Raw genomic sequence first — 27,934 nt, forward strand, 5'->3', positions numbered from 1 at the left:
CCCCACACTCAAACTCTTAAAGTGCCAATGGCTCCTGGTGGACCCGTCTATACCCCATGGTACTAATGTGGACCCCAGCATCCTCTACGGACTACGAGAAAAGGGTTTACCGGTACTTAACCAAAATCCTATTTTCTCCCCGATCCGTAACTCCTACATTGACCTTCTCTTATCTGACAAGTGGCCATTACAAGTCTGCCTTGTACTATTTTATTTTTAATTGTAATATTCCATGTATGACGCTTTGTTGCTCTTTATAAATAAAAGATAATATAGTATTACTGATGCATTTACAGTCTTCACATTGTGTGCATTAACGTAGTATGTGTTCTGACTTTGGGGTGGGAATAGAAAATGCCATGTAGGATCTTTTTACCATACACTAATTTCCTATTTTTTTTTTATAATAGATTTTTCATGTCACCATATATAGGGACAATAAAGCAATAATTGCCTTCTAGATGATATTTATGGTACAGCAATATGAATGGACATTGTATCCTAGTGTGGCACAAATTGAAGTAAAATGCACAGTGGCAGTTACCAAGATTGATAAAGTATGATGGTTGTGTTGGCTCAAGAACATATGCCTAATTGGCACCTCTGCTACAATGCGTTACTAAATATAATCTTATTCATTGAAAGAGTATGTTAATTTAAATGTAACAAAAGAGAAAATATGTTCCTCAATGAGTTTAATTCTTGTTTTCAGTGGGTACACCTTATTATATGTCACCAGAGAGGATACATGAAAACGGATACAACTTCAAGTCTGATATTTGGTCATTAGGATGTCTACTTTATGAGGTAACGGGATGAAATAGGCTTGCATGCAATGCTATTTTTCTGCTTTACAGCTGACTCTGACATAGTCCCTAATCCATTGCTGGTGTTGTCACCAGGGTCTGATATTTTAGCTTTAATCACAGTGCAATGTTTTTTTATATTTATTTTTATCCATCATATTCTTCTATTTTAATATCTTTTTCATTTACTTTGTTTTAGCGAATGTCTAAACACAAGAGTTGTTGCTTTCTTTTTTTCTCCATTTGTTTATTGCATGTAATTCGTACCAATTTATATTATCTTATTATCCATGAGTTACTGTGCGTTATGTGACTTGTTAGACCAGTTCTAAGAGACTTTGTGCAGTCTTGTACATCATATAGAGATGTGCAAGATATGTATGTTGTTAGTACCATAATAATACTATTTTGGGGCTAAGCGGTATATGGTGTATATCTGCTGTGTGCCATATTAAATGCATGTAGTTTCTCTATTTTATGTGTTTGGAAACTATTAAAGTATAGACCTTCTAAGGCAGGGGTGTGCAATAAGCGGCCCTCCAGCTGTTGTAGAACTACACATTCCAGCATGCCCTGCTATAGTTTTTCTATTTGACCATGCTAAAACATTTGCATTGCATGCTGGGATGTGTAGTTCTACAACAGCTCTAAGGAGATGCAATCAAAATGCCGATTGTCTGGATCCCGGCGTTCAGGAGACCAATGCCAGAATCCCGACAGCCAGCATTTTACCAACAGGCAGAATACCGACACGCGCCTGTAATTCCCACTCTGTTGGTGGGTTCATGCCACCAACCGAGTGGGAATAGTACCTGTGGCTAGTAAAGCTCGCCACCGGGCCCGATGCGTGGCGAGCCCACGAGGGGACTCGCTGCCGGTATTCCAGCAGACAGGATGTCGCTGTTGGTATACTGATAGCCGGCATCCCATCTACTGATATTATATACCGGATCCCTTCTAAGCAATGCTGATAAGTGTTTTGTATGATTGCTTATTTCTCTAACGTCCTAAGTGGATGCTGGGGACTCCGTAAGGACCATGGGGAATAGCGGCTCCGCAGGAGACTGGGCACAAAAGTAAAGCTTTAGAACTACCTGGTGTGCACTGGCTCCTCCCCCTATGACCCTCCTCCAAGCCTCAGTTAGATTTCTGTGCCCGAACGAGAAGGGTGCACACTAGGTGGCTCTCCTGAGCTGCTTAGTGAAAAGTTTAGTTTTAGGTTTTTTATTTTCAGTGAGACCTGCTGGCAACAGGCTCACTGTATCGAGGGACTAAGGGGAGAAGAAGCGAACTCACCTGCGTGCAGAGTGGATTGGGCTTCTTAGGCTACTGGACATTAGCTCCAGAGGGACGATCACAGGCCCAGCCATGGATGGGTCCCAGAGCCGCGCCGCCGGCCCCCTTACAGAGCCAGAAGACAGAAGAGGTCCGGAAAATCGGCGGCAGAAGACGTCCTGTCTTCAACAAGGTAGCGCACAGCACTGCAGCTGTGCGCCATTGCTCTCAGCACACTTCACACTCCGGTCACTGAGGGTGCAGGGCGCTGGGGGGGGCGCCCTGAGACGCAATAAAAACACCTTGGATGGCAAAAAATGCATCACATATAGCTCCTGGGCTATATGGATGCATTTAACCCCTGCCAGAATACTTAGAAAAACGGGAGATAGGCTCCGCCCCCTTATCGGCGGCCTTATCTCCTCAGCACACTGGCGCCATTTTCCCTCACAGCTCCGTTGGAGGGAAGCTCCCTGGCTCTCCCCTGCAGTCACTACACTACAGAAAGGGTTAAAAAAGAGAGTGGGGGCACTAATTACGCGCAGTATTAAAGATACAGCAGCTATAAGGGGAAAAACACTTATATAAGGTTATCCCTGTATATATATAGCGCTCTGGTGTGTGCTGGCAAACTCTCCCTCTGTCTCCCCAAAGGGCTAGTGGGGTCCTGTCCTCTATCAGAGCATTCCCTGTGTGTGTGCTGTATGTCGGTACGTTTGTGTCGACATGAATGAGGAGAAAAATGATGTGGAGACGGAGCAGATTGCCTGTAATAGTGATGTCACCCCCTAGGGGGTCGACACCTGAGTGGATGAACTGTTGGAAGGAATTACGTGACAGTGTCAGCTCTGTATAAAAGACAGTGGTTGACATGAGACAGCCGGCTACTCAGCTTGTGCCTGTCCAGACGTCTCATAGGCCGTCAGGGGCTCTAAAGCGCCCGTTACCTCAGATGGCAGATATAGACGCCGACACGGATACTGACTCCAGTGTCGACGGTGAAGAGACAAATGTGACTTCCAGTAGGGCCACACGTTACATGATGGAGGCAATGAAAAATGTTTTACACATTTCTGATAATACGAGTACCACCAAAAAGGGGTATTATGTTCGGTGAGGAAAAACTACCTGTAGTTTTCCTGAATCTGAGAAATTAAATGAGGTGTGTGATGATGCGTGGGTTTCCCCCGATAACAACTGATAATTTCTAAAATGTTATTGACATTATATCCTTTCCCGCCAGAGGTTAGGGTGCGTTGGGAAACACCCCCTAGGGTGGATAAAGCGCTCACACGCTTGTAAGGGCTCTACCCTCTCCTGAGATGGCCGCCCTTAAGGATCCTGCTGATAGAAAGCAGGAGGGTATCCTAAAATGTATTTACACACATACTGGTGTTATACTGCGACCAGCAATCGCCTCAGCCTGGATGTGCAGTGCTGGATTGGCGTGGTCGGATTCCCTGACTGAAAATATTGATACCCTAGATAGGGACAGTATATTTTTGCCTATAGAGCATTTAAAAGATGCATTTCTATATATGCGTGATACACAGCGGAATATTTGCCGACTGGCATCAAGTCTAAGTGCGTTGTCCATTTCTACCAGTAGAGGGTTATGGACACGACAGTGGTCAGGTGATGCGGATTTCAAACGGCATTTGGAAGTATTGCCTTATTAAGGGGAGGAGTTATTTGGGGTCGGTCTTTCAGACCTGGTGGCCACGGCAACAGCTGGGAAATCCACGTTTTGTACCCCAGGTCGCCTCTCAACATGAGAAGACGCCGTATTATCAGGCGCAGTCTTTTCGTGGACAAGCGGGCAAAAGGTTCCTCATTTCTGCCCCGTGACAGAGGGAGAGGAAAAAAGGCTGCAGAAATCAGCCAGTTCCCAGGAACAGAAACCCTCTCCCGCCTCTGCCAAGCCCTCAGTATGACGCTGGGGCTTTACAAGCAGAATCAGGCACGGTGGGGGGCCCGTCTCAATGAATTTCAGCGCGCAGTGGGCTCACTCGCAAGTAGACCCCTGGATCCTTCAGGTGATATCTCAGGGGTACAAATTGGAATTCGAGACGTCTCCCCCTCGCCGTTTCCTAAAGTCGGCTTTACCGATGTCTCCTTCTGACAGGGAGACAGTTTTGGAAGCCATTCACAAGCTGTATTCCCAGCAGGTGATAATCAAGGTACCCCTCCTGCAACAGGGAACGGGGTATTATTCCACACTGTTGTGGTACCGAAGCCGGACGGCTCGGTGAGACCGATTCTAAATCTAAAATCTTTGAACACTTACATACAGAGGTTCAAATTCAAGATTGAGTCACTCAGAGCAGTGATTGCGAACCTGGAATGTCTCGGGACATCAAGGATGCTTACCTTCATGTCCAAATTTACCCTTCTCACCAAGGGTACCTCAGGTTTATGGTACAGAACTGTCACTATCAGTTCAGACGCTGCCGTATGGATGGTCCACGGCACCCCGGGTCTTTACCAAGGTAATGGCCGAAATGATGATATTCCTTCGAAGGAAGGGAATTTTAGTTATCCCTTACTTGGACGATTCCCTGATAAGGGTAAGATCCAGGGAACAGTTGGAGGTCGGTGTAGCACTATCTCAGGTAGTGTTGCGGCAGCACGATTAGATTCTCAATATTCCAAAATCGCAGCTGGTTCCGACGACTCGTCTTCTGTTCCTAGGGATGATCCTGGACACAGTCCAGAAAAAGGTGTTTCTCCCGGAGGAGAAAGCCAGGGAGTTATCCGAGCTAGTCAGGAACCTCCTAAAACCGAGCCAAGTCTCAGTGCATCAATGCACAAGGGTTCTGGGTAAAATGGTGGCTTCCTATGAAGCAATCCCATTCGGCAGATTCCACGCAAGAACTTTCCAGTGGGACCTGCTGGACAAATGGTCCGAGTCGCATCTTCAGATGCATCAGCGGATAACCCTGTCACCAAGAACAATGGTGTCCCTCCTGTGTTTGTTGCAGAGTGCTCATCTTCTAGAGGGCCGCAGATTCGGCATTCAGGACTGGGTCCTGGTGACCACGGATGCCAGCCTGCGAGGCTGGGGAGCAGTCACACAGGGAAGGAATTTCCAGGGCTTATGGTCAAGCCTGGAGACATCACTTCACATAAATATCCTGAAGCTAAGGGCCATTTACAATGCTCTAAGCTTAGCAAGACCTCTGCTTCAAGGTCAGCCGGTGTTGATCCAGTCGGACAACATCACGACAGTCACCCACGTAAACAGACAGGGTGGCACTAGAAGCAGGAGGGCAATGGCAGAAGCTGCAAGGATTCTTCGCTGGGCGGAAAATCATGTGATAGCACTGTCAGCAATTCCGGGAGTGGACAACTGGGAAGCAGACTTCCTCAGCAGACACGACCTCCACCCGGGAGAGTGGGGACAGAAGTCTTCCACATGATTATAAACCGTTGGGAAAAACTCGACAGGTATTGCGCCAGGTCAAGGGACCCTCAGGCAATAGCTGTAGACGCTCTGGTAACACCGTGGGTGTACCAGTCAGTGTATGTGTTCCCTCATCTGCCTCTCATACCCAAGGTACTGAGATTGATAAGATGGAGAGGAGTAAGCACTATATTCGTGGCTCCGGATTGGCCAAGAAGGACTTGGTAACCGGAACTTCAAGAGATGCTCACGGAGGATCCGTGGCCTCTACCTCTAAGAAGGGACCTGCTCCAGCAAGGACCCTGTCTGTTCCAAGACTTACCGCGGCTGCGTTTGACGGCATGGCGGTTGAACGCCGGATCCTGAAGGAAAAAAGGCATTCCGGATGAAGTCATCCCTATCCTGATCAAAGCCAGGAAGGATGTAACCGCAAAACATTATCACCGCATTTGGCGAAAATATGTTGCGTGGTGCGAGGCCAGTAAGGCCCGACGGAGGAAATTCAACTGGGTCGATTCCTACATTTCCTGCAAACAGGAGTGTCTATGGGCCTGAAATTGGGGTCCATTAAGGTTCAAATTTCGGCCCTGTCAATTTTCTTCCAAAAAGAACTAGCTTCAGTCCCTGAAGTTCAGACGTTGTAAAAGGGGTACTGCATATACAGCCTCCTTTTGTGCCTCCAGTGGCACCTTGGGATCTCAATGTAGTTTTTGGGTTCCAAAAGTCACATTGGTTTGAACCACTTAAATCTGTGGAGTTAAAATATCTCACATGGAAAGTGGTCATGCTGTTGGCCCTGGCCTGGGCCAGGCGCGTGTCAGAATTGGCGGCTTTATCCTGTAAAAGCCCTTATCTGATTTTCCATTCGGACAGGGCGGAATTGAGGACTCGTCCTCAGTTTCTCCCTAAGGTGGTTTCAGCGTTTCACCTGAACCAACCTATTGTGGTGCCTGCGGCTACTAGGGACTTGGAGGACTCCAAGTTGCTAGACGTGGTCAGGGCCCTGAAAATATATATTTCCAGGACGGCTGGAGTCAGAAAATCTGACTCGCTGTTTATCCTGTATGCACCCAACAAGCTGGGTGCTCCTGCTTCTAAGCAGACTATTGCTCGTTGGATTTGTAGTACAATTCAGCTTGCACATTCTGTGGCAGGCCTGCCACAGCCAAAAATCTATAAATGCCCACTCCACAAGGAAGATGGGCTCATCTTGGGCGGTTGCCCGAGGGGTCTCGGCTTTACAACTTTGCCGAGCAGCTACTTGGTCAGGAGCAAATACGTTTGTAAAATTCTACAAAATTGATACCCTGACTGAGGAGGACCTGGAGTTCTCTCATTTGGTGCTGCAGAGTCATCCGCACTCTCCCGCCCGTTTGGGAGCTTTGGTATAATCCCCATGGTCCTTACGGAGTCCCCAGCATCCACTTAGGACGTTAGAGAAAATAAGAATTTACTTACCGATAATTCTATTTCTCGTAGTCCGTAGTGGATGCTGGGCGCCCATCCCAAGTGCGGATTGTCTGCAATACTGGTACATAGTTATTGTTACCAAAAAAATCGGGTTATTGCTGTAGTGAGCCATCTTTTCTAGAGGCTCCTCTGTTATCATGCTGTTAACTGGGTTTAGATCACGAGTTGTACGGTGTGATTGGTGTAGCTGGTATGAGTCTTACCCGGGATTCAAAATCCTTCCTTATTGTGTACGCTCGTCCGGGCACAGTATCCTAACTGAGGCTTGGAGGAGGGTCATAGGGGGAGGAGCCAGTGCACACCAGGTAGTTCTAAAGCTTTACTTTTGTGCCCAGTCTCCTGCGGAGCCGCTATTCCCCATGGTCCTTACGGAGTCCCCAGCATCCACTACGGACTACGAGAAATAGAATTATCGGTAAGTAAATTCTTATTTTCATTTGAGATTTTAAATTTAGCTTTTTTTTCTTTTAATGCAAAATGTTGGTATTGTATAAAAGATTATAGTTAACGTGTACCCTGTGATGACCTGTACTACAGCAGCAGAAATTTATAGACACTATGTGGGACCATATATTTACCCGGCAAGTCCCTGACATCGATCAACGGACTGCGATCGTGATTTTTAGGGATTCTTCAAAATACAGTTGATTCAGATCTTTTTTGCATCTGGAACGGCAAATCGAGGATTTCAAACATGTTGGCTTTTGCTGATGACCTGTCCCAGCCATCGGCAAAACTGGTCATTTCTGCAGCGGGGTACACTGGAATCCACAGAGAATAACATCGGGGGTGTAGAGTTGGATCTTGATCCGAGGCACCAACAGGCTAAAGCTTTGACTGTTCCCAGGATGCATTGCACATCCTCTAATATAGCCCCGCCTCCAGGCACTGAAAAAAGCTTTTTAGACGACTTCAAAGGCCGCAGCACTTTCTATGTCTTTATGACATGCTGTGCTGTGGCTCCATCACCTCCCTCAATTGCGCTGCATACTCCCGGCCTGGTTCCCGGGTACTTGCAGTAAAGACACACCGGTTTTCAGGCAGGAGGTAAGAGGGTCCCCCAGGTGGGACCCGCTGGCAAATCGCGATCCGGTTGCGGTCCCAGGAGACGGACCGCGCTGCTGGCGTGGACACGGTGTCATACAGGGACCCCATTATATCCACCAGGGCAAGGAGCACAGGTCGGATTTACTAAAATCCGTTTATAACAGGCTCCACAGTCGGTACTCTGTGGTGAAGTCCAGCACAGGGGATAAGGTGCTGACCTGTAGCCCCTCCCCCAGCTCCGGGCACCATCTACTGCTGGTGTTCCCACCCCGGAGCTGCAGTTCTCTCCCTTACAGAGCTTTTGGCGCCATGACATAGCTGGACTGATCTCCGGGACTGCTGGCCACTGTCTCCTCTGTAAAGCCGCCTGTATCATCATAACTGTGCATTTACAGACACTTACGTATTCTACATGTCATTTTAGACAGCATTTGTTAAGAAAAAGTTGCTGACTACGCTTGTAACACGTCTTATGCCACCTGTGGGACCTCCTGTGCCATTACAGCCACATACTGTCCCTGTAGTTAATCCGCCATGGGCGGATGCTCTGTCTACCCAGTTGCAACAATTAAATCAATCTTTGTTAGACAAAAGTCTACCCCACGCCCTTCTGAAGCGAAGGGGTTATCTAAGCGGGTCATTTCTTCCTCATAATCCACTAATATTTCGGATAATTCTTCCGACGAGGATGGGGAATATGCTCATCCGTCAGACACTGCTACAGTTGCTTCTGATGAGGAATCTGTAACCCAGGTTGATGTTCCTGACCTAGTGGAGGCTATTAAGCTGATTCTCCAAATTGATGATGAAGTTGAGCCACATTCTGATCTTCTAATTGACATATGTCAGGAATCCTGGTCATCTCCAGGAAAGAAGTTTTCCATGTCTAAAAAGATGCTAGCTCGTTATCCTATCCCTGCTGAGTTGAGTAACAAGTGGGAAACCACGGCCGGTGGACTCTCATGTCGCCCATCTAGTGGTGTCATCTACTCTGTCTGTCACCACTGTCAACTCACTTGAAGGAACCGACGGATAAGCGTGTGGAGGGATGCCTGAAGTCTATTTACAATCTTACCGGTGTTGTACATAGACCCACTATGGCCGCCTCTTGGGTGGCAAAAGAAATTGAAGCATGGGTTCAGGCAATTGAGGATGAGCTACCTCAGGATTTTTCTGACACTGCCAGACAATATCTGTCTATTTTACCACAGCCTCTCACTATATTCAGGAGGCGGCCTCTGACGCAGGGGTATCCTGGCTCGTTGGATTCTGTGGTTGAGGTCCTGGAAGGTGGACCTGGATGCCAAAAAGACCTTGGAGGTGCTCTCTTTTAAGGTTGACATGCTATTTCGGGAGGATCTGAACAAGATTGTGACTGCGTTTCTCCCAAGTACTAATCCTTCGGCTCCGAAGGCTAAGAGTACCACTTTTCATTCCTTTCGACCTCCAGGTAAAGCAAAAGGTCAGGCGTACCCGAGACAGGCTCGTACTTCCATGTTTTACTTAAATCCAGAGGTACGTTGGTCACTGATCTGGTGGTTACAGGACAGACAGTTAAGCAGGGGCCGTCCCTTCTGGATCTCCAACAGGGTGCTACTGACAACGGACGACAGTCTGCGGGGTTTTAGCAACACTCACTCCAGGGTTGATGGATCAAGGAGGAATCTCTCCTCCCGATAAACATTCTGGAACCGCGGGCAGTGTTCAATGCGTTGACACTTGCCCTGCCTCTGATACGAAACAGGCCTGTTTAAGTACAATCCGACAACGCCACCATTGTGGCGTACATAAATCATCAAGACGGCACTCGAAGCCTCATGGCAATGATGGAAGTGTCAAAAATCCTTCAATGGGCGGAACACCATCTGCCAGCAATATCTGCAGTGTTCATTCCGGGAGTCCTCAACTGGGAAGCGGACTTCCTCAGTCGTCAGGACTTACACGCCGGAGAGTGGAGTCTTCATCCAGAAGTCTTTCAACTCCTAGTGGACAAGTGGGGCCTACCAGATGTAGACCTGATAGCGTCTTAACACAATCACAAGGTTCCGGTCTTCAGAGCAAGGACAAGGGATCCTCAAGCAGCGTTCGTGGACGCACTGGCAATTCCATGGAGCTTTCGGCTGCCATACATGTACGGAAGTTCAAGCAAGAAGGAGAATACTACTTCTAGTAGCTCCAGCTTGACCAAGACGGCATTGGTTCTCAGACCTGCAGGGTCTCTCGATAGAGCATCCTCTTCTTCATCAACGTCCAGACCTCCTCGTTCAGGGCCCAGACCTGGCCAGACTAGCTTTGACGGCATGTCTCTTGAAGCATCACTCCTGAGAGCAGCATCACTCCTGAGAGCAAAAGGATTCTCTGAGGCGGTCATTCAAACTATGTTGAAAGCCCGTAAACCAGATTCTGCTTGGATTTATTACAGGGTCTGGACTTCTTACTTCACTTGGTGTGCTGCTAAGAATTATGATGCGTATACTTTCAGAACTTCAAAACTTTTGGCTTTTCTACAACAAGGCGTAGACTTGGGCCTTCGTTTGGCTTCCCTCAAGGTCCATATATCTGCCTTGTTGGTGTGGTTTCAGAGAAAAATTGCGTCTCTTCCTGACGTTCACACTTTCACTCTGGGCGTTTTACGGATTTAGCCTCCCTATGTCCCTCCTGTGGCTCCATGGGATCTGTCTGTTCTGAATGCCCTACAAGAGTCTCCATTTGAACCTCTCGAGTCTGTGGACCTTAAATATCTTACGCTTATGGTAGTTTTTCTGTTGGCTATTGCCTCTGCTAGGAGGATAGCGGACTTGGGCGCTTTGTCCGGTCGTCCACCCTTTTTGATTTTTCACCGTGATTGGGCAGTTCTTCGAACTCGCCCAGGTTATTTGCCTAAGGTGGTATCTTTTTACCTTAACCAGGAGATTGTGGTTCCGGCCTTCATCTCTTCTGGTTTGTCCTCTAAAGAGTGATCTTTGCCTGTGATACGGGCTCTCCGTATTTATGTGGAGAGGACTGCCTCTATCAGAAGGTCAGATACCCTTTTTGTACTCTTTGGTTTTCACAAACGTGGTTTGCCTGCGAATAAGCAAACCTTGGCCAGATGGATTAAAATGGTGGTTGCACAAGCATATGCGCAGGCTGGTCTCCCAGCTCCTGCTGCTATCAAGGCCCATTCTACTCGGTCTGTTGGACCTTCTTGGGCGGCCCGCCGTGGCTCGTCCGCAGAACAATTGTATAAGGCGGCTACATGGTCCTCAGTGAACACGTTCATTAGGTTCTATGCCTTTGATACTTCTGCCTCCCAGGATGCTTCCCTTAGACGCCTGGTTCCTGTGCCCACTACAGTGCGTCCCCTCCCATAAGGAACTGCTTTAGTACATCCCCGATCTTATTCCCTGTGGAATACCAGTGTATCCTGCTGCAGAAAAGGAGGTTTATGGTAGACTTACCATTGTTAAATCTTTCTGCGAGGTACACTGGATTCCACAGGCGCCCACCCTGACGCACTTAGCTCCTTTGGGTTTGTATGGCATTAGCCGCCAGTCCCTTCTCCTGTCGTGAGAATGTGGTTCTATGTGACTAACATCCAGGGCCGTAACTACGTGTGTGCCAAGTGGGCTTGGCACACAGCGCAGTTGCCCTGAGGGCGCACGGCCAGCGGCATGTAATGAGTCAAATTGACTCATTACATGCAGCCTCTAAGTCTGCGCCGTGCGCCGCGCTGTGGAGGGAGAAGTCTGCAGCCGCGCCGGGCAGCGGAGAAGGAGGGAGGGGGGAGCAGGGAGCCGCAGCAGCGCTATTTCATTGGTAGTAAGCACCGCTGCAGCATCCCCCTCTCCTTCTGTATTGGCTGCCCGGCGCTGCTGTGGATGATTGGATGCGGTTCCTCCATCCCAGCATCCACAGCAGCGCCGGGCAGCCAATACGGAAGGAGAGGGGGATGCTGCAGCAGCGCTTACTACCAATGACATAGCGCTGCTGCGGCTCCCTGCTCCCCCTCCCTCCTCCTCCTTCTCACCTCACTGCCTGCACCGAGGGACCTGAACGAGGAGCCTGACTGCCAGCGGGGAGATGGTAAGTATATCTCTCTTTCTCTCTCTCTCTCTCTCTCTCTCTCTCTCAGGGGGACACCGTCTGCCGCAATGTGTAAAAAGGGGGCCTAGCTGCCGCAATGTGTAAAAAGGGGGCCTGGCTGCCGCAATGTGTAAAAAGGGGGACTGGCTGCCGCAATGTGTATAAAGGGGTACACCGTCTGCCGTAATGTGTAAAAACGGGGACGCTGTCTGCTGTAATGTGTAAAAAAGGGGACGCTGTCTGCCGCAATGTGTAAAAAAGGGGACTGGCTGCCGCAATGTGTTAAAAGGGAGACTGTCTGCTGTAATGTGTAAAAAGGGGGACGCTGTCTGCTGTAATGTATAAAAGGGGCTCTACCTAGTGTAGTGGCGCTACTGTGCAGCGTAATTTGAATAATGTAGACTACTGTGCACCGTAGTATGAATTGCTATTATTTTGTGGCCACGCCCCTTCCCCGTGAAGCCACGCCCCTATAAATTTTTCGCGCGGCAACGGCGCGCACTGCCCTTACCTTACATGGGGGGGGGGGGGCGCCACTGTCATTTCTTGCACACAGCGCTAAAATGCCTAGTTACGGCACTGCTAACATCTACCGTCTCTCTTACCTGCTACTGCATTTTACTGGTTAACAAAACTGAGCTCCAGTGCCTGGAGGCGGGGCTATAAAGGAGGCGGTGCAGTGCATTCTGGGAACAGTCAAGCCTTTAGCCTGTTGGTGCCTCAGGTCAAGATCCAACCCCAGATGTTATTCCCTGTGGAATCCAGTGTACCTCGCAGAAAGAGTTTTAACTATGCTAAGTCTACCATAAATCTCATTTTCCCGAATTAATTGTAGATATTTTGGACCAATTAGTCAATTCTGTGGAGTATTTAATTGCTACATCTTAATTATTTTTTTTTAAGGACAAACAAAATGTCTACACCAAAGTTCTCACATATCCGACTTAAAAATCTTTTGTGGCCGTTCACTAATACTACAAGACTTTGGGGGGTAGTGCAGTGTAATACGCCTTTCACACTGCAAAAATAACCCGGTATTGACACGGCATATTGCCGGGTCGACACGGGTCAGTGTGCGATGTGAAAGGGGCCTTGTAGACTTCCCGGGTTGTCTGACCCAGTAATTCAACCTGGGTAATTAGAAGTGTTATTCCCGGGTTGAACACTGGGTCAGTGGCATTGTGAATGGGTTCCCGGGTCGATGCGACCTGACACCTATTTACTACATAGGGAGAGGCGGCGCAGAGATGAGCATCTCCCAGCACCGCCTCCGCCCCACGCTGCTATGGCAACCGGCCCGGCATATTGCCAGGTCGGGAAGCCAGCACTGAGTCTCCATTACTTGATCCTACCCGGGAAGGACCCGTTTCCAATTCCCAGGTGGGATCTGGCATTAGAGATGTGAAAGGGGTATAAACTGTGTCTGACCTGGGTTTTTGGTGGAAAAGTGGTGTAAACGTAATGCTCTCATTATTATCGCTTTCACATCGCAAACTTGGGTCCCACCTGGGATTTTGAACCCTGGGTCAGGCCCCCATTCACCCTGCACTTTTGACGAGGGTTATTCCCTTTCACACTGAACTCGGGTCACCCATGTAAACACTATGGATGTGATTTAAAATTTACTTTTTCTGGCTCACAAAGATGAGGTGTCAAAAGGAAACAAAATGAGGGGATGGGGACAGCTCACAGTATTGAAGTAATCATGGCCAGCAGATCACGTGTTTAGCCCTAAGTTCATGATTATTTCTACTGTACTGCTGTTTGATGTAGCCAAATATGTCATATTTGACAGTGCCTGTAATTTGACTGCTTATCTCCGCTCCCCCCCCCCTGATCCTTAACAGCTCCATCACCTCCTCATCACTCCAGTTGGCCATGGCAATTAACCTTCACACTGCTGAACTGCTAAAATGCTGTTAATGTCTGCAGTGTGCTGCCTTTGTGTCCAGGGCTGTGGCTGATGTCATCATCAAGGGAGACGCATCCAGTCAGTGCCTTTTTATTGAGTCCCGGGTCAGACCCTTCCACACTGCAAAACAACCCGGGTTTAACCCTGCTTTCTCTAACGTCCTAGTGGATGCTGGGGACTCCGTAAGGACCATGGGGAACAGACGGGCTCCGCAGGAGACAGGGCACTTTAAGAAAGAATTTGGATACCGGTGTGCTCTGGCTCCTCCCTCTATGTCCCTCCTCCAGACCTCAGTTTGAATATGTGCCCGGACGAGCTGGGTGCTACTTAGTGAGCTCTCCTGAGCTTGCTAAAAAGAAAGTATTTTGTTAGGTTTTTTTATTTTCAGAGAGATCTGCTGGCAACAGGCTCTCTGCTACGTGGGACTAAGGGGAGAGAAGCAGCCCTACTCACCGAAGATAGGTCCTGCTTCTTAGGCTACTGGACACCATTAGCTCCAGAGGGATCGTACACAGGATCGCACTCTTGGTCGTCCGATCCCGGAGCCGCGCCGCCGTCCCCCTTGCAGAGCCAGAAGACAGAAGCCGGTGTCTGAAGCAAGAAGACGTCGAAATCGGCGGCAGAAGACTCCAGTCTTCATATGAGGTAGCGCACAGCACTGCAGCTGTGCGCCATTGCTCCCACATTAAACCCGCACACTCCGGTCACTGTAGGGTGCAGGGGGGGGCGCCCTGGGCAGCAATTAGGAACCTCTTGGCAAAAAGCAGCATATATACAGTTGGGCACTGTATATATGCATGAGCCCCCGCCATTATTTTACACACAAAAGCGGGACAGAAGCCTGCCGCTGAGGGGGCGGGGCTTCTTCCTCAGCCCTCACCAGCGCCATTTTCTCTCCACAGCTCCGCTGACAGGAAGCTCTCCAGGCTCTCCCCTGCAGAATCACGGTAGAAGAGGGTAAAAAGAGAGGGGGGGCACATAAATTTGGCGCAAAAACAGTATATACAGCAGCTACTGGGTTAACACTAAGTTACTGTGATTCCTGGGTAATATAGCACTGGGGTGTGTGCTGGCATACTCTCTCTCTCTGTCTCTCCAAAAGGCCTTGTGGGGGAACTGTCTTCAAATAGAGCATCCCCTGTGTGTGTGGTGTGTCGGTACGCTTGTGTCGGCATGTTTGACGAGGAACAAATGAATGTGGGGAAGGCGCCGACACCCGATTGGATGGATATGTGGAAGGTTTTAAATGATAATGTTAATTCCTTGCATAAAAGGTTGGATAAAGCTGAATCCTTGGGACAGTCAGGGTCTCAACCCATGCCTGATCCTATGTCGCAGAGGCCGTCAGGGTCTCAGAAGCGCCCACTATCCCAAATTGTTGACACAGATATCGACACGGATTCTGACTCCAGTGTCGATGGCGATGAGGCAAAGTTACAGCCTAAAATGGCTAAAGCCATCCGTTACATGATTATAGCAATGAAAGATGTGTTGCACATCACAGAGGAAACCCCAGTCCCTGACAAGAGGGTTTATAGGTATGGGGAAAAAAGGCAAGAGGTGACCTTTCCCCCCTCACACGAGCTAAATGAGTTATGTGAAAGGGCTTGGTAATCTCCAGATAGGAAACTGCAGATTTCCAAACGGATGCTTATGGCATATCCCTTCCCGCCAACGGACAGGCTACGCTGGGAATCCTCCCCTAGGATGGACAAAGCTCTAACACGCTTATCCAAGAGGGTAGCCCTGCCGTCACAGGATACGGCCACCCTAAAGGATGCTGCTGATAGAAAGCAGGAGGGTATCCTGAAGTCCATTTATACACATTCAGGTACCTTACTAAGGCCGGCGATTGCGTCGGCCTGGATGTGTAGTGCGGTAGCAGCATGGACAGATACCTTATCTGAGGAACTTGATACCTTGGATAAGGATACTATATTACTAACCCTGGGGCATATAAAAGACGCTGTCCTATATATGAGAGATGTTTAAAGAGACATTAGCCTACTGGGCTCTAGAATAAATGCTATGTCGATTTCTGCCAGAAGGGTCCTGTGGACTCTGCAATGGACAGGCGATGCCGACTCAAAAAGGCACATGGAGGTTTTACCTTACAACGGTGAGTAATTGTTTGGGGACGGTCTCTCGGACCTCGTCTCCACAGCTACGGCTGGAAAGTCAAATTTTTTGCCATATGTTCCCTCACAACCTAAGAAAGCACCGTATTACCAAATGCAGTCCTTTCGATCACAAAAAGGCAAGAAAGTCCGAGGTGCGTCCTTTCTTGCCAGAGGCAGGGGTAGAGGAAAGAAGCTGCACAACACAGCTAGTTCCCAGGAACAGAAGTCCTCCCCGGCTTCCACTAAATCCACCGCATGACGCTGGGGCTCCACAGGCGGAGCTAGGCCCAGTGGGGGCGCGTCTCCGAAATTTCAGCCACAAGTGGGTTCACTCCCAGGTGGATCCCTGGGCTATAGAGGTTGTGTCTCAGGGATACAAGCTGGAATTCGAAGAGATGCCCCCTCACCGTTACCTCAAATCGGCCCTGCCAGCTTCCCCCTTAGAGAGGGAAATAGTGTTATCTGCAATTCACAAATTGTATCTTCAGCAGGTGGTGATAAAGGTTCCCCTCCTTCAACAGGGAAGGGGTTACTATTCGACCATGTTTGTGGTACCGAAACCGGACGGTTCGGTCAGACCCATATTGAATTTAAAATCCCTGAACATATACCTGAAAAGGTTCAAGTTCAAAATGGAATCGCTCAGAGCGGTCATCGCAAGCCTGGAAGGGGGGGATTTTATGGTGTCTCTGGACATAAAGGATGCATACCTTCATGTCCCCATTTATCCACCTCATCAGGCGTACCTCAGATTTGTGGTACAGGATTGTCATTACCAATTCCAGACGTTGCCGTTTGGTCTCTCCACGGCACCGAGAATATTTACCAAGGTAATGGCGGAAATGATGGTGCTCCTGCGAAAGCAAGGGGTCACAATTATCCCATACTTGGACGATCTCCTCATAAAGGCAAGGTCCAGAGAGCAGTTGCTGATCAGCGTAGCACGCTCTCGGGAAGTGTTACAACAGCACGGCTGGATTCTGAATATTCCAAAGTCGCAGCTGATTCCTACGACGCGTCTGCCCTTCCTGGGCATGATTCTGGACACAGACCAGAAGAAGGTTTTTCTCCCGACGGAGAAGGCTCAGGAACTCATGACACTGGTCAGAGACCCCTTAAAACCAAAACAGGTGTCGGTGCATCACTGCACGCGAGTCCTGGGAAAGATGGTGGCATCGTACGAGGCCATTCCCTTTGGCAGGTTCCATGCGAGGACCTTTCAATGGGATCTGTTGGACAAGTGGTCCGGATCACATCTACAGATGCATCGGCTGATCACCCTATCCCCTAGGGCCAGGGTGTCTCTGCTGTGGTGGCTGCAGAGTGCTCACCTTCTCGAAGGCCGCAGATTCGGCATTCAGGACTGGGTCCCGGTGACCACGGACGCAAGCCTCCGAGGGTGAGGGGCAGTCACACGGGGAAGAAATTTCCAAGGGGTGTGGTCAAGTCAGGAGACTTGCCTTCACATCAATATCCTGGAACTAAGGGCCATATACAACGCCCTAAGTCAAGCGGAGAACCTGCTTTGCGACCAATCGGTGCTGATCCAGTCAGACAACATCACTGCAGTGGCTCATGTAAACCGCCAAGGCGGCACAAGGAGCAGGGTGGCGATAGCGGAAGCCACCAGAATTCTTCGCTGGGCGGAGAATCACGTAAGAGCACTGTCAGCAGTGTTCATTCCGGGAGTGGACAACTGGGAAGCAGACTTCCTCAGCAGGCACGACCTCCACCCGGGAGAGTGGGGACTTCATCAGGAAGTCTTCCCGCAGATTGCAGGACGGTGGGAACTGCCACAGGTGGACATGATGGCATCCCGCCTCAACAAAAAGCTACAGAGGTATTGCGCCAGGTCAAAAGACCCTCAGGCGATAGCTGTAGACGCACTGGTGACACCGTGGGTGTTCCAGTCGGTTTATGTATTTCCTCCTCTTCCTCTCATACACAAGGTGCTGAGAATCATAAGAAAAAGAAGAGTGAGGACAATACCCGTTGTTCCGGATTGGCCAAGAAGGACTTGGTATCCAGAGCTGCAAGAAATGCTCACAGAGGACCCATGGCCTCTGCCTCTAAGACAGGACCTGTTGCAACAGGGACCCTGTCTGTTCCCAGACTTACCGCGGCTGCGTTTGACGGCATGGCGGTTGAACGCCGGATCCTAGCAGAAAAAGGCATTCCGGATGAAGTGATTCCTACGCTGATAAAGGCTAGGAAGGATGTGACGGCTAAACATTATCACCGAATATGGCGAAAATATGTTGCTTGGTGTGAGGCCAGGAAGGCCCCTACGGAGGAATTCCAGCTGGGCCGGTTCCTTCACTTCCTACAGTCGGGAGTGACTTTGGGCCTAAAATTGGGTTCCATTAAGGTCCAGATTTCGGCCCTATCCATTTTCTTTCAAAAGAAACTGGCTTCTCTTCCTGAAGTCCAGACTTTTGTAAAGGGAGTGCTGCATATTCAGCCTCCTTTTGTGCCTCCAGTGGCACCTTGGGATCTTAACGTGGTGTTGAGTTTCCTGAAGTCACACTGGTTTGAGCCACTCAAAACCGTGGAGTTAAATTTTCTCACCTGGAAGGTGGTCATGCTATTAGCCTTTGCTTCAGCTAGGCGTGTGTCAGAATTAGCGGCTCTGTCACATAAAAGCCCCTATCTGGTTTTCCATATGGACAGGGCAGAATTGCGGACCCGTCCACAATTTCTGCCAAAGGTGGTGTCATCCTTTCATATGAACCAACCTATTGTGGTGCCTGTGGCTACTCGTGACTTGGAGGATTCAGAGTTACTAGATGTGGTCAGGGCTTTGAAGGTTTATGTAGCCAGAACGGCTAGAGTCAGGAAAACTGAGTCGCTGTTTATCCTGTATGCACCCAACAAGCTGGGTGCTCCTGCTTCTAAGCAAACTATTGCTCGCTGGATCTGTAACACGATTCAGCAAGCTCATTCTGCGGCTGGATTGCCGCTTCTTAAATCAGTAAAAGCCCACTCCACAAGGAAGGTGGGCTCTTCTTGGGCGGCTGCCCGAGGGTTCTCGGCATTACAGCTTTGCCGAGCGGCTACTTGGTCAGGTTCGAACACTTTTGCAAAGTTTTACAAGTTTGATACCCTCGCTGAGGAGGACCTTGTGTTTGCTCATTCGGTGCTGCAGAGTCATCCGCACTCTCCCGCTCCGTTTGGGAGCTTTGGTATAATCCCCATGGTCCTTACGGAGTCCCCAGCATCCACTAGGACGTTAGAGAAAATAAGATTTAACTTACCGGTAAATCTATTTCTCGTAGTCCGTAGTGGATGCTGGGCGCCCGTCCCAAGTGCGGACTTCTTCTGCAATACTTGTATATAGTTATTGCTTAAATAAGGGTTATGTTGGTTGCATCAGGGTTGATCTGATGCTCTGTTGTTGTTCATACTGTTAACTGGGTATGTTTATCACAAGTTATACGGTGTGATTGGTGTGGCTGGTATGAGTCTTGCCCTGGATTCCAAAATCCTTTCCTTGTACTGTCAGCTCTTCCGGGCACAGTTTCTTTAACTGTGGTCTGGAGGAGGGATATAGAGGGAGGAGCCAGAGCACACCAGTATCCAAATTCTTTCTTAAAGTGCCCTGTCTCCTGCGGAGCCCGTCTATTCCCCATGGTCCTTATGGAGTCCCCAGCATCCACTACGGACTACAAGAAATAGATTTACCGGTAAGTAAAATCTTATTTTAATTCCGCATTGAAATGCCGGATTGCTCAACCCGGGTGATTTCACATTGGCACTTTCTCACTGCAGGTCGACCTGGCAATAACCCAGGTTATTTTGGCGATGTGAAAGGGGTAATTGTGGTCAGCAGCACGATGCATTAGTCAAGGGAGGACCTTTTTATATAACTCTGGGCTTCTATTGGTAGAAAAGAAGACTCTTTGCTAGGGACACACTTTAGAAAAATATTTAAAATATATGTTACGCTAAAACTGAACTTTCATTTTCCTAAGAATTATAGCTCCTTATTTCAGTAACACAGTTAACTTATTCCGTTATGCAGTATATTGGACTGAGACCAAAATGATCATTTTTTTGTTACTGTTGTAATAAATATTGTTTACTCAGTAATTATGTTCTCTTTTTTGTGACAGTAAATATTGGGTTTAAATCCAGGTAAGTACCTATTCCCAGGGCATGTTAGGTTATTTTAGGAGGAATAAGTGTCTCCCCTATCCTAAACATGGGAGAGCGTCGCTCCCCACTTTGGTTGATTCTCAGTAGTTTGGGTAGTAATCTTCCAAAGCATTAATCCCACATTGTTTTACATTGACAAATTTAGACGTAATGGTCATTCTACTGTATATTTTCCTTATGACCAGGATTGATACTGTACCCAAATGTATTATATCTATATAATTAGACAATACAGTATTTAATTTCACATTGGTGAATTCAGGAAGACTCTTCCTCTACTCTGTATTACCTTCACGGGGATGAAAGTAAAAACTATGTAGCAAAATTTAAATGTTTCATAGTTATTACTACAGGTTGAGTATCCCTTATCCAAAATGCTTGGGACCAGAGGTATTTTGGATATGGGATTTTTCCTTATTTTGTAATAATTGCATACCATAATGAGAAATCATGGTGATGGGACCCAAGTCTAAGCACAGAATACATTTATGTTTCATATACAACTTATACACACAGCCTGAAGGTCATTTTAGCCAATATTTCTCTATCGTCCTAGTGGATGCTGGGGTTCCTGAAAGGACCATGGGGAATAGCGGCTCCGCAGGAGACAGGGCACAAAAGTAAAGCTTTCCGATCAGGTGGTGTGCACTGGCTCCTCCCCCTATGACCCTCCTCCAAGCCAGTTAGATTTTTGTGCCCGGCCGAGAAGGGTGCAATCTAGGTGGCTCTCCTAAAGAGCTGCTTAGAAAAGTTTAGCTTAGGTTTTTTATTTTACAGTGAGTCCTGCTGGCAACAGGATCACTGCAACGAGGGACTTAGGGGAGAAGAAGTGAACTCACCTGCGTGCAGGATGGATTGGCTTCTTGGCTACTGGACATCAGCTCCAGAGGGACGATCACAGGTACAGCCTGGATGGTCACCGGAGCCTTGCCGCCGGCCCCCTTGCAGATGCTGAAGTAAGAAGAGGTCCAGAATCGGCGGCAGAAGACTCCTCAGTCTTCTAAAGGTAGCGCACAGCACTGCAGCTGTGCGCCATTTTCCTCTCCGCACACTTCACACGGCAGTCACTGAGGGTGCAGGGCGCTGGGAGGGGGGCGCCCTGGGAGGCAAATGAATACCTATTTTGGCTAAAAATACCTCACATATAGCCTCCGGAGGCTATATGGAGATATTTAACCCCTGCCAGAATCCGTTAAGAGCGGGAGACGAGGCCGCCGAAAAAGTGGCGGGGCCTATCTCCTCAGCACACAGCGCCATTTTCCCTCACAGAAAGGCTGGAGGGAAGGCTCCCAGGCTCTCCCCTGCACTGCACTACAGAAACAGGGTTAAAACAGAGAGGGGGGGCACTAATTTGGCGTTAGAAATATATAAAAAAGATGCTATAAGGGAAAACACTTATATAAGGTTGTCCCTATATAATTATAGCGTTTTTGGTGTGTGCTGGCAAACTCTCCCTCTGTCTCTCCAAAGGGCTAGTGGGTCCTGTCCTCTATCAGAGCATTCCTTGTGTGTGTGCTGTGTGTCGGTACGTGTGTGTCGACATGTAGGAGGACGATGTTGGTGAGGAGGCGGAGCAATTGCCTGTAATGGTGATGTCACTCTCTAGGGAGTCGACACCGGAATGGATGGCTTATTTAGGGAATTACGTGATAATGTCAACACGCTGCAAGGTCGGTTGACGACATGAGACGGCCGACAAAGAATTAGTACCGGTCCAGACGTCTCAAAAACACCGTCAGGGGTTTTTAAAACGCCCGTTTACTTTAGTCGGTCGACACAGACACAGACAGGGGCACTGAATCCAGTGTCGACGGTGAATAAACAAACGTATTCCTTATTAGGGCCACACGTTAAAGGCAATGAAGGAGGTGTTACATATTTCTGATACTACAAGTACCACAACAGAGGGTATTATGTGGGATGTGAAAAAACTACCATAGTTTTTCCTGAATCAGATAAATTAAATAAAGTGTGTGATGATGCGTGGGTTCCCCCCGATAGAAAATTATGGGCGGTATACCCTTTCCCGCCAGAAGTTAGGGCGCGTTGGGAAACACCCCTTAGGGTGGATAAGGCGCTCACACGCTTATCAAAACAAGTGGCGGTACCGTCTATAGATAGGGCCGTCCTCAAGGACCAGCTGACAGGAGGCTGGAAAATATCCTAAAAAGTATATACACACATACTGGTGTTATACTGCGACCAGCGATCGCCTCAGCCTGGATGTGCAGAGCTGGGGTGGCTTGGTCGGATTCCCTGACTAAAAATATTGATACCCTTGACAGGGACAGTATTTTATTGACTATAGAGCATTTAAAGGATGCATTTCTATATATGCGAGATGCACAGAGGGATATTTGCACTCTGGCATCAAGAGTAAATGCGATGTCCATAACTGCCAGAAGATGTTATGGACACGACAGTGGTCAGGTGATGCAGATTCCAAACGGCACAAAGGTGTATTGCCGTATAAAGGAAGAGGAGTTATTTGGGGTCGGTCCATCGGACCTGGTGGCCACGGCAACTGCTGGAAAATCCACCGTTTTTACCCTAAGTCACATCTCTGCAGAAAAAGACACCGTCTTTTCAGCCTCAGTCCTTTCGTCCCTATAAGATCATATCTGCCCAGGGATAGAGGAAAGGGAAGAAGACTGCAGCAGGCAGCCCATTCCCAGGAACAGAAGCGTTCCACCGCTTCTGACAAGTTCTCAGCATGGCGCTGAGACCGTACAGGACCCCTGGATCCTACAAGTAGTATCCCAGGGGTACAGATTGGAATGTCGAGACGTTTCCCCTTCGCAGGCTCCTGAAGTCTGCTTTACCAAGGTCTCCCTCCGACAAGGAGGCAGTATGGGAAAAAAATTCACAAGCTGTATTCCCAGCAGGTGATAATTAAATTACCCCTCCTACTACAAGAAAAGGGGTATTATTCCACACTATATTGTGGTACTGAAGCCAGAAGGCTAGGTGAGACTTATTCTAAAAAAATTTTTGAACACTTACAAAGGTTCAAATCAAGATGGAGTCACTCAGAGCAGTGATAACGAACCAGGAAGAAGGGGACTATATAGTGTCCCGGGACATCAGGGATGCTTACCTCTATGTCCCAAATTTGCCCTTCTCACTAAGGGTACCTCAGGTTCGTGGTGCAGAACTGTCACTATCAGTTTCAGACGCTGCCGTTTGGATTGTCCACGGCACCCCGGGTCTTTACCAAGGTAATGGCCGAAATGATGATTCTTCTTCGAAGAAAAGGCGTCTTAATTATCCCTTACTTGGACGATCTCCTGATAAGGGCATAGTCCAGGGAACAGTTGGAGGTCGGAGTAGCACTATCTAGGATACTGCTACAACAGCACGGGTGGATTCTAAATATTCCAAAATCGCAGCTGATCCCGACGACACGTCTGCTGTGCCTAGGGATGATTCTGGACACAGTCCAGAAAAAGGTGTTTCTCCCGGAAGAGAAAGCCAGGGAGTTATCCGAGCTAGTCAGGAACCTCCTAAAAACAGTGCATCATTGCACAAGGGTCCTGGTAAAAATGGTGGCTTCCTACGAAGCAATTCCATTCGGCAGATTTCACGCAAGAACTTTTCAGTGGGATCTGCTGGACAAATGGTCCGGATCGCATCTTCAGATGCATCAGCGGATAACCCTATTTCTCTATCGTCCTAGTGGATGCTGGGGTTCCTGAAAGGACCATGGGGAATAGCGGCTCCGCAGGAGACAGGGCACAAAAGTAAAGCTTTCCGATCAGGTGGTGTGCACTGGCTCCTCCCCCTATGACCCTCCTCCAAGCCAGTTAGATTTTTGTGCCCGGCCGAGAAGGGTGCAATCTAGGTGGCTCTCCTAAAGAGCTGCTTAGAAAAGTTTAGCTTAGGTTTTTTATTTTACAGTGAGTCCTGCTGGCAACAGGATCACTGCAACGAGGGACTTAGGGGAGAAGAAGTGAACTCACCTGCGTGCAGGATGGATTGGCTTCTTGGCTACTGGACATCAGCTCCAGAGGGACGATCACAGGTACAGCCTGGATGGTCACCGGAGCCTTGCCGCCGGCCCCCTTGCAGATGCTGAAGTAAGAAGAGGTCCAGAATCGGCGGCAGAAGACTCCTCAGTCTTCTAAAGGTAGCGCACAGCACTGCAGCTGTGCGCCATTTTCCTCTCAGCACACTTCACACGGCAGTCACTGAGGGTGCAGGGCGCTGGGAGGGGGGCGCCCTGGGAGGCAAATGAATACCTATTTTGGCTAAAAATACCTCACATATAGCCTCCGGAGGCTATATGGAGATATTTAACCCCTGCCAGAATCCGTTAAGAGCGGGAGACGAGGCCGCCGAAAAAGGGGCGGGGCCTATCTCCTCAGCACACAGCGCCATTTTCCCTCACAGAAAGGCTGGAGGGAAGGCTCCCAGGCTCTCCCCTGCACTGCACTACAGAAACAGGGTTAAAACAGAGAGGGGGGGCACTAATTTGGCGTTAGAAATATATAAAAAAAGATGCTATAAGGGAAAACACTTATATAAGGTTGTCCCTATATAATTATAGCGTTTTTGGTGTGTGCTGGCAAACTCTCCCTCTGTCTCTCCAAAGGGCTAGTGGGTCCTGTCCTCTATCAGAGCATTCCCTGTGTGTGTGTTGTGTGTCGGTACGTGTGTGTCGACATGTAGGAGGACGATGTTGGTGAGGAGGCGGAGCAATTGCCTGTAATGGTGATGTCACTCTCTAGGGAGTCGACACCGGAATGGATGGCTTATTTAGGGAATTACGTGATAATGTCAACACGCTGCAAGGTCGGTTGACGACATGAGACGGCCGACAAACAATTAGTACCGGTCCAGACGTCTCAAAAACACCGTCAGGGGTTTTAAAACGCCCGTTTACTTTAGTCGGTCGACACAGACACAGACAGGGACACTGAATCCAGTGTCGACGGTGAATAAACAAACGTATTCCTTATTAGGGCCACACGTTAAAGGCAATGAAGGAGGTGTTACATATTTCTGATACTACAAGTACCACAAAAGAGGGTATTATGTGGGATGTGAAAAAACTACCATAGTTTTTCCTGAATCAGATAAATTAAATAAAGTGTGTGATGATGCGTGGGTTCCCCCCGATAGAAAATTATGGGCGGTATACCCTTTCCCGCCAGAAGTTAGGGCGCGTTGGGAAACACCCCTTAGGGTGGATAAGGCGCTCACACGCTTATCAAAACAAGTGGCGGTACAGTCTATAGATAGGGCCGTCCTCAAGGACCAGCTGACAGGAGGCTGGAAAATATCATAAAAAGTATATACACACATACTGGTGTTATACTGCGACCAGCGATCGCCTCAGCCTGGATGTGCAGAGCTGGGGTGGCTTGGTCGGATTCCCTGACTAAAAATATTGATACCCTTGACAGGGACAGTATTTTATTGACTATAGAGCATTTAAAGGATGCATTTCTATATATGCGAGATGCACAGAGGGATATTTGCACTCTGGCATCAAGAGTAAATGCGATGTCCATAACTGCCAGAAGATGTTATGGACACGACAGTGGTCAGGTGATGCAGATTCCAAACGGCACAAAGGTGTATTGCCGTATAAAGGAAGAGGAGTTATTTGGGGTCGGTCCATCGGACCTGGTGGCCACGGCAACTGCTGGAAAATCCACCGTTTTTACCCTAAGTCACATCTCTGCAGAAAAAGACACCGTCTTTTCAGCCTCAGTCCTTTCGTCCCTATAAGATCATATCTGCCCAGGGATAGAGGAAAGGGAAGAAGACTGCAGCAGGCAGCCCATTCCCAGGAACAGAAGCGTTCCACCGCTTCTGACAAGTTCTCAGCATGGCGCTGAGACCGTACAGGACCCCTGGATCCTACAAGTAGTATCCCAGGGGTACAGAGTGGAATGTCGAGACGTTTCCCCTTCGCAGGCTCCTGAAGTCTGCTTTACCAAGGTCTCCCTCCGACAAGGAGGCAGTATGGGAAAAAAAAATTCACAAGCTGTATTCCCAGCAGGTGATAATTAAATTACCCCTCCTACTACAAGAAAAGGGGTATTATTCCACACTATATTGTGGTACTAAAGCCAGAAGGCTAGGTGAGACTTATTCTAAAAAAAATTTTGAACACTTACAAAGGTTCAAATCAAGATGGAGTCACTCAGAGCAGTGATAACGAACCAGGAAGAAGGGGACTATATAGTGTCCCGGGACATCAGGGATGCTTACCTCTATGTCCCAAATTTGCCCTTCTCACTAAGGGTACCTCAGGTTCGTGGTGCAGAACTGTCACTATCAGTTTCAGACGCTGCCGTTTGGATTGTCCACGGCACCCCGGGTCTTTACCAAGGTAATGGCCGAAATGATGATTCTTCTTCGAAGAAAAGGCGTCTTAATTATCCCTTACTTGGACGATCTCCTGATAAGGGCATAGTCCAGGGAACAGTTGGAGGTCGGAGTAGCACTATCTAGGATACTGCTACAACAGCACGGGTGGATTCTAAATATTCCAAAATCGCAGCTGATCCCGACGACACGTCTGCTGTGCCTAGGGATGATTCTGGACACAGTCCAGAAAAAGGTGTTTCTCCCGGAAGAGAAAGCCAGGGAGTTATCCGAGCTAGTCAGGAACCTCCTAAAAACAGTGCATCATTGCACAAGGGTCCTGGTACAAATGGTGGCTTCCTACGAAGCAATTCCATTCGGCAGATTTCACGCAAGAACTTTTCAGTGGGATTTGCTGGACAAATGGTCCGGATCGCATCTTCAGATGCATCAGCGGATAACCCTATATCCAAGGACAAGGGTGTCTCTCCTATGGTGGTTATAGAGTGCTCATCTTCTAGAGGGCCGCAGATTCGGCATTCAGGATTGGATGCTGGTGACCACGGAGCCCAGCCCGAGAGGCTGGGGAGCAGTCACACAAGGAAAAAAATTTCCAGGGAGTGTGATCAAGTCTGGAGACTTTTCTCCACATAAATATACTGGAGCTAAGGGTAAATTTATAATGCTCTAAGCTTAGCAAGACCTCAAGGTCAGCCGGTATTGATCCAGTGGGAAAAACATCACGGCAGTCGCCCACGTAAACAGACAGGGCGACACAAGAAGCAGGAGGGCAATGGCAACAACTGCAAGGACTTTTCGCTGGGCGGAAAATCATGTGATAGCACTGTCAGCAGTGTTTCATCCCGGGAATGGAAACTGGGAAGCAGACTTCCTCAGCAGGCACGACCTCCACCCGGGAGAGTGGAAACTTCATCGGGAAGTTTTTTCCACATGATTGTAAACCGTTGGGAAATACCAAAGGTGGACATGATGGCGTCCCGTCTGAACAAAAAACGGGACAGGTATTGCGCCAGGTCAAGAGACCCTCAGGCAATAGCTGTGGACGTTCTGGTAACACCGTGGGTGTACCAGTCGGTGTATGTGTTCCCTCCTCTGCTTCTCATACCTAAGGTGCTGAGAATTATAAGACGTAGAGGAGTAAGAACTATACTCATGGCTCCGGATTGGCCAAGAAGGACTTGGTACCCGGAACTTCAAGAGATGCTTACAGAGGTCTTATGGCCTCTGCCGCTAAGAAGGGACTTGCTTCAGCAAGTACCATGTCTGTTCCAAGACTTACCGCAGCTGCGTTGTCGGCATGGCGGTGGAAAGCCGGATCCTAAGGGAAAAAGGCATTCCGGAAGAG

The 27,934-nt window shown here is 48.6% G+C and overlaps 1 protein-coding gene across 1 annotated transcript in view; it reads left to right on the forward strand.

Moving 5' to 3' along the window:
• Positions 1 to 27,934, forward strand: part of NEK7 (NIMA related kinase 7) — a 347,672-nt gene that overhangs the window by 287,598 nt on the left and 32,140 nt on the right. Inside the window, exon 8 of the mRNA XM_063940132.1 lies at positions 713 to 807. Within this exon, the coding sequence (XP_063796202.1) occupies positions 713 to 807 (95 nt within the window). The remainder of the gene's footprint in view (positions 1 to 712; positions 808 to 27,934) is intronic.

This window comes from Pseudophryne corroboree, chromosome 9 (assembly GCF_028390025.1).
Source record: "Pseudophryne corroboree isolate aPseCor3 chromosome 9, aPseCor3.hap2, whole genome shotgun sequence".
NCBI lineage: Eukaryota > Metazoa > Chordata > Amphibia > Anura > Myobatrachidae > Pseudophryne > Pseudophryne corroboree.